A 7,436-nucleotide genomic window follows, 5' to 3' on the forward strand; every position below is an offset into this window, starting at 1 on the left:
ATATATGAAAAATGTCAACCGAACAATGTAAATGATGTATTTGAAAAAAAAAGTTTGCAAAAAAATGTTCCAATACGTATGAAAAATGTAGGCATCGGTTGAAAAAGGAAAAGGAAAACCGATAAGAAAAACAATAAAAACGACACAGAAACAACAAAAAAGCAAAAAAAACCTAAGAAAAACAATGAAAATCAGGAAAGAAACAAAAGAAAACAAATAATAACAAATAAAGAAAAACCAATGAGAAAACAAAGAAAGCTAAAGTAAAATGGAAAAAAGGAAAACCAAAGAAAGTTGGTTAAAAACAAAGAAAACGAAGGAAAAAACAAAAGAAAATGAAAAGAAAAAAAAACCCAAAGTAAAGCGGACCTACAACGACACCTACAAGCTGAGCGAACCTACGCGCGCAGAAATGGGCCGGACTGCTACCGTCGCAAATTAAGAATCAGTACATGCGACAAATAGCCCTGACACAAATTAAGACGACGTGTTCCTGTCCGGCAACCATGTGTCGTTAGAGTGAAGTGCATCCTAGGTCCTTCAACTATTTCAGAGGTGTCGCGTAGGTCCTCGAACTATGAAAAATGTCATCTAGGTCTTCGAAGATTCTTTCAAGTGCAATAAGTGTGTACTTATGTGACACCTCTGAAATAGTTCGAGGACCTATGTGACACTTCTGAAATAGTTTGAGCATCTGAATGTCACACATATTGCACATTGAGGACCGATATGAATGTTTTCATAATTCAAGGGCCTACGTTTTTTTGAGACATGTTCGAGGACCTACGTGACCCAAGATGGCAACGGAGACGAAACCCACCGGATTTTGCTTGCCCAAACCCGTCCCCATGAGAAAACCGCAAGCCCGTCCCCATCCCCATCCCCGTGCACGGGGACATTTTTTTGCCCGTCCCCTAAACCTGCGGGGAACCCGTCCCCGCGAGTAGTCAGTGAAAACAACAACTTTTGATAGAAAAAATGAGCTACAACAATAGCAGCAGCAAAAATAAGCATATTAAGCAACATAGTATATTCCAGCAACAACAACATAAGATAAATAGCAGCAACAAAGAATAGCATTTTCAGCAGCAAACATAGTATAAATTTCAGCACCATACAATTGTATGTTTCATCAATATTTCAGCAATAACAGTAGCTAAAAGGAGCATACTTCAGCACCATATAACAACCCATTTCAGTAACAAAGATGAGCATATTTCAGCGACAAACATGAGCTTATTTCAGCCATGCATTGTTCAACAAGATGGGCCTCGAGGCTGGATCAATAGATGGACGTATTCTGAGGCGAGTCTATCGGGTTTCGGGTTCGGGTACTACTCAAACGGGTTTGAACCCGCGAAACGTGCCGGGTTTTATAATATACCCATCATTAGCCCTGTGGGGGTTAGAAAGACGCCCATCCTCATCCTATAACATAGGTCCTCAAACCCATGGGGACGCGGTTTTCGAGGGCCGTTGCCATCTTGATACGTGACAGCTCTGAAATAGGGGACCTAGGATGCACTTGATCCCGGCCCGGGTGGCCACATACGGCAAATTAAGAAGCGGCGTTCCTGTCTCGTCGCGATTGCTGTCGGTTACCCATGACACGTAGGAGTACATGCGTGGCCGGGCACGCAACGTAAGTCAGAAGAAGCATGGGTGTTGCTCAAAAAAAAAGAAAAAAAAGAAGAAGCATGGGTGCACCAATTGACGTATGCTCGCAAACCCTTTGACCCGCCGGATTGTAACGGCTCGACCCGGAGATCTGGCGATCGAGTCGCCGGCGTAGTGGACTCATCGTCGTCGACGCCGGCGCACGTTACTCGCGAGGTTGCCGCGTGAGCAGATGGATGATGCATGGCTGGAGGCATATGGATCACAAATTCATAACTGTTTCCATCTCTTTATTATCATATGATGATGTATCATCGCCAGGAAGTTAAAGCGTGCATGGTTGCACTCTTCCATGGAGTACATGTACGTGTCGTTACACTTGCATGCCGCATTTTGCAGCTTATTTAGGATGAAGATGTAGGTATATAGTAGTAGGAGTATAAGATAGCTAGTTAGAACTGGATGTTGTAGGCCGGCGACTTGTCCGGGTTGAAGAGCCCGAAGCTCCTCTCCGTGGGATCCCCGGTCTTCTGGTTCTCGTTGAACATGGCGAAGATGTACGTCTCCAGCGCCTCCCGCTTCTTGGGCGTGCCGCCGCCGACGTGGTTGATCAGCCCCTGGTTGTACGTCCGCGCGTTGTCCGCCGACGCCGCGAACCCGCCCGCCGACGGCCACCCGCTCTCGGAAATCACCACCTTCACGCCCGGCGCGCCGGCCTTCTCCAGCGCCGCGTACACGGCGTCCACCATCGCGTCGAACAGGGATGTGTAGGTCAGCCCGTTGTTCTGGTCACGCACGCTGGTGCCCGGCTGGAACGTCGCGTAGTTGAGGCTGATGTCCCGCGGGTTGTCGCGGTACGCGAAGTAGGGGTACACGTTGGCCAGCAGCGGCGCGCCGGTGCTCGCCAGGAGCCGGGCCACGTCCGTCATGTACGACTGCGCGAACACGCCGGCGGAGGGCGGGAAGGAGTTGGCCACCGCGTCGAACCGGATCGAGGTGGACACCTTGATCGCGCCCAGGCCCGCGGCGGAGAGGGCCGCGTTGAGGTTCCGCATGGCCGGGACGATGCTCTGCGTGGCGCCGCCCTGTACCTCGTTGCCGGCGGCGATGTACTTGATGTTCACAGCCGGGTAGTAGGGCCGCACGTTGTTCTGGACCCAGGACGCCGCGTTGGAGGTGCTGGATGCGATATTGGCGAGCTGGTCGTTGCCGATGTCCAGGATGAGGCCGATGCCGGAGTTGCGGAGCGCCGAGAGGGCCTGCCCGTCGGCGAAGTAGATGCGCATGCCGTTGATGCCCTTGGACCTGTATAGCTGCACCACGTCGCTCCGGGACGGGAGGTTGTTGCCGATCACGCCGTAGCACACGCCGATGGATTGCACACCTGCATGCATGCGGATAAGAGTGGCATCTGGCCGTTTAGCTGTCGTAGGCGTTGACGTGAATGACTATGCATGTGAATGGTGGAGTAGGCATGTTACAGTTAACTCCAAGTGGTACATCCTCCGCAAAAAAAAAAAAGGAAAAAAAAGAAAAGAAAAGCCAAGTGGTACATGCGTCGCCTTAATTTAATCACATGTTTGATTTGTATTGTGAAATCTCATAAGAATTACTCTCTCCATTCACTATAAGATTTGTTTTGGATATTTTAGTATGAACTACACATACAGATTGGAATGTGTGAACAAATATATCTATATACGTCCAATTTTAAGAAAATAGAACATCTTATAATAATAAACGGAGGGAGTATTTTACAAGAATTTCTCTGCACTACAATCTTTTGAACGAAAACGTTAGCGTCCACTCATATTTCTTAAAAACCATCGGACGAGATGAACTCTTCGAAAAAACAAGATGAATTATTTAGTGTCTCCTCAATTTGCTTTGTCTCGTAAACACACTTTACAGTATGTGCATCCGTGCATGCATGCAAAGGAGATAGAAAATAAGAACATGAGAGAATGCACGTACTCGTAGGAACAGAAGCGAACGCTCCAATGAAGAGAGCAACAGCAAACATGGAAGCAACATCCTTCCTAGCCATTGTTTCTAGCTCTCTGTATCTGCTGCTCTTCAGTGCTACGGTAGGCGATGTGTGTGCCTATGCAGCTGTACCACGACCCCCTTTTATAGAGGTTCTCAGCCCGCCTGCGTACGTGGTCGAGTTGCGCCCTGCCTACTTTAATCAGCGCAGCTACTTTGACTCCGGCAAAACCGAAGGTGCACGGCATGGCGACATGGCGTATGTACGTATCGTGCATGACACGGACGTCACTCTCCGGTGCGGCCTAACCCGTCGTCTCCTTCCGCCTTTCTTCCACGGAAAACTCCGAGGGTTGTGGAAAAACTCGACCCATTTTTCTTCGATGGTGTACTCGAGCTAGCTGGCCGTGCTCTGTCGTGCTCATCAGCACGTTGATAGGGGCGGTACAGGTTCTGTGAACCGTCGGTTTTTTTTTTCGATTACCAGCCCGGATTCAAACGTTTGCTTAATTTTGCACTTCAGCCCTCTTTCCAATAATTTAATTCGAGCATTTAACATTGTCCAAACTAAGAAGATGATACATATTTTTTTTAAACAGGGTGCCTGATTCGGGATCCATGTCTTCCATGCTACTCGTCTCGATGACATCAAATCAATGTTGACCATGCTTTGAATATTTATTTCTTTTTCATTTCTTGATTTTTCTTTGCATGGAAAAAATGGACGATCTCCTACCCCATTCTGATCCTAGTAAGTTTATGAGGAATAAACTCCCTCCTCCAACTGAGACTTAGGCCACGTTCGGTTTCCCTCGGCTCCATGGCTCCGCTCCCGGAGCGGTGTTAAAATCCTTGGAGCCAGCAAACAGCTGCTCCGCAGATTCTAAAATTTGAAAGAGTTGGCGGACTGCCGAACGCGGCCTTAATCTCAGCAGCGAGGAGCACATAAGCGGAGCGCAACAAGTTATCATTCGTTAAGATGAAGATCGCCTCAGAAGAAGGGCCCGTGCATGGCTGCATGAAACTAGTGCATGGAAGCTTCCTTCCACCTCCACGCGCACACACTGACCATGCAAGTCGTTTGGATATATGTTTCAATGTTTGTATACCTTGCACTTGTTCGTAGCTAGCCCACCGGCCGTCACTTTCTTCAGTGGCACTTGTGCACGCTAAATACAGATCCAGATAGAACGCTCACCGTCGGGCTGGCAGCTCGAGGCACCACCAGCGAAAGACTTGTCATGCTTGGTCGCACCCAGCCGATATGCATTTCTTACAGTAAAGAGCCTGTTCTTCTTCGGGAACCAAGTGAGGAAGTCGCGCCGATTCCCAGCGGATGTTTGGATTTATGGAACTTGAATCAAATAGTTATTTAACTTTCTAGAATCAGGAACCCGCTAGGCTTCAGCCGACTCATCCTTGCATATGATCAACCGGGTCGTCAGCTGTTAGATCTACTTCCTATGGCCGTTGGATCCCAATTGCAGCACCTCGTCTCGTTGTCCACCCTCACCTCATGCCTATGCAGTCTCCTCGCACCAACACAACAACACCGCTCGTAGCACCATGTTTTCTATACCGCAACGCCGTGCCGGTCGTCTCAACATTACCAACAACGCTGTTCGCAGCAATCGTGTCGACCATGGCATCATCGCCCGCAACTCCGGTTGAAACAAGTCGCATGAGTCATCACAACATCCTAAGATTGTTGACTATGCCCGCTCCTAGCTGCCTCGCCGCATCACCGGCAACGAAACATGCCCTCGGAATATTGTCAGTTGTACACTCCTTGCAACAAATGCTAGTTTTGCAGCAGCCATGTCTTCTCGCTGCATAAATATATGGACCCGCTCACAATAGACCTCATCGTCCCAGCAAATCCGGCGAGCAACGGCCATTGGTCGTCTTGTAGCACGCCGGCATCATCGTAGCAGTGGCTTGCGGCACCAACGGTACCTTGAAGCAGTATCGTGCCCTTGGAGCACTGACTATGTCTAACGCAATACTATTTGGAACATGACGGGCTCGCAACAATGGTTATATCATCACTACACGGGCTCGCAGAAATGGATGCATGTTCGCAGCACCGCAGCCCTTGCGGCATCGCCGAATGTCATCGCATCATAGCTCGCAGTAATGTTGCAACCCTGTCTCAAAAGCGGTGTGGTGCTGCTCGCAGCTGCGGTCCAAGCATCACCGGCAAGTCTCCCCACGGTGACCACCGGCCTCTCTCCTGATGTTTGCTCGGGAGATGCATGTTGCCAATTGGACAACAACTGCTTGGGGGAGGCGCTTCCATGGCAGCCCACTACAAGTTAGGGGGGAAGCACTCGCCAACGAGATCTAAAAGTGGTGAAGGAGGGTGGAATGTAGCACCGCCTCGCCGGTCTCATAGCAGTGCACCAATGGGTTCGCGGCGGGTTAGGCAATTTTGATGGAAGGGAGAGAGGCATCGACATAATTCGGAGAGGAAGGAGAAGGGATGGGGAAGTTAACAACATAATTTTATGAGATAAGGTGTTGGGGCACTTGGTTAGCACTGGAAGTGGCAAACACTAGTGCAGAATCGGGCTATTGTCCCGGTTCGTAAGGCCCTTTAGTGCCGGTTCTGGAACCGGCACTAAAGGGTGGGGACTAAAGCCCCCCCCCCCCAAACGTGCCCGGGGACCCTTGAATCAAGTCTGACCCAACGACTACACGGATCACTGAATGTTACACATGATCAGTCTTTGGGTTTATATCCTTTTCCATGTTTTATTCATGTAGGTTTTATAATAGGCTTAATTATGTGTCGTTTAATGGTTTTTATAAAACAATGAACTATGTGTTGTTTCATGGAAGTCTTGTTTATATCTTTCATAATTAGCTTTATATCTTTTTATAATATGTTTAATGATCACGATTGTTTTTCCTATATTATAATAGGTTTTATAAAACAAGGAACTATGTATTGTTTAATGGTTTCATCATGCTTTCATGAGTTACAATGGAGTTTCATAGTGGTTCGAGTTTCACTGGGATGACCCTGAGAAACATGAACAAGACCTATGTGAAATTTGTATTAGAAATCTATGACCATTTTGAAACGTCTATAAAAACCATGCAAATGTTAACCAACTTTCAAAATTCTCAAGCATTTACATATCCATGTGAAATATAGATTCTCTTTTAAAAAAAGTACTGAAACCAACAAGTATTTGTTGAACTTGTTCGAAACATCATGTATTTCTAATCAGAGAAAACACTTTCTAAAAAACATCATTTTTTTGAAAGGACGGGACTAATGTCCAGTCGACTGGACGCTAAGCATCAGATCGGCACGATCGTAAACCCACATCCCTCACGCCCGACCCGCTTCGCCAGAGCCACCCACGATGGCCCAGCCTTCTTTCGCAAGGCCCAGCACGTGCAGCACATGAGGCCCGAGACAAAAGACAGCCCCGCTGGCCCACCTTCCCCCGCACGTGACATACCACCCCAAAACCCTAGTTTCTTACCTCCATCGCAAGAAACAACCACCTGCCCCCGATCTGTTCTCCTCTCTCCCCGACGCGCCTCCATCACCGACGACCTGCGCCCCAGATCTGATCCACCAAAAAACCCCACCAAAAACACTACCAAACACAAGGATTTGAGAGAGGGCCTAATTTACCACATCATCATCACAAGGGTTACCACATGCTACGGGGACAATTACCCCAGTTCGTCTGAATTTCGCCATAATCAGGCAAAAAATCAATGAGGTAAGTGATTCAACCTCTATACACATGCTGCATTTTCATTTCATACCAATAAAATCAAGGCAAAAAATACATGGGATAAGAACAACGAGA

The 7,436-nt window shown here is 48.0% G+C and overlaps 1 protein-coding gene across 1 annotated transcript; it reads right to left on the reverse strand.

The window, feature by feature from the left end:
- Positions 1 to 1,884: 1,884 nt before the first annotated feature.
- LOC123080647 (glucan endo-1,3-beta-glucosidase GII) lies at positions 1,885 to 3,715 on the reverse strand. The gene is made up of 2 exons (XM_044503574.1): positions 3,592 to 3,715; positions 1,885 to 3,001 (listed from the first exon to the last, which is right to left on the reverse strand). Exons 1-2 carry the CDS (start codon positions 3,662 to 3,664, stop codon positions 2,070 to 2,072), a joined length of 1,005 nt encoding a protein of 334 aa, XP_044359509.1. The 5' UTR covers positions 3,665 to 3,715; the 3' UTR covers positions 1,885 to 2,069.
- Between the last annotated feature and the right edge of the window lie 3,721 nt (positions 3,716 to 7,436).

The sequence above is a fragment of the Triticum aestivum genome, chromosome 3D, assembly GCF_018294505.1.
Source record: "Triticum aestivum cultivar Chinese Spring chromosome 3D, IWGSC CS RefSeq v2.1, whole genome shotgun sequence".
Taxonomy (NCBI): domain Eukaryota; kingdom Viridiplantae; phylum Streptophyta; class Magnoliopsida; order Poales; family Poaceae; genus Triticum; species Triticum aestivum.

Excerpts from the sequence above, each read along its gene's own strand:
- LOC123080647 (XM_044503574.1), bottom strand. The coding sequence starts at position 3,664 with ATGGCTAGGAAGGATGTTGCTTCCATGTTTGCTGTTGCTCTCTTCATT. Across the intron at positions 3,002-3,591 it reads GTTCGCTTCTGTTCCTACGA|GTGTGCAATCCATCGGCGTG; the intron begins GTACGTGCATTC and ends GCATGCATGCAG.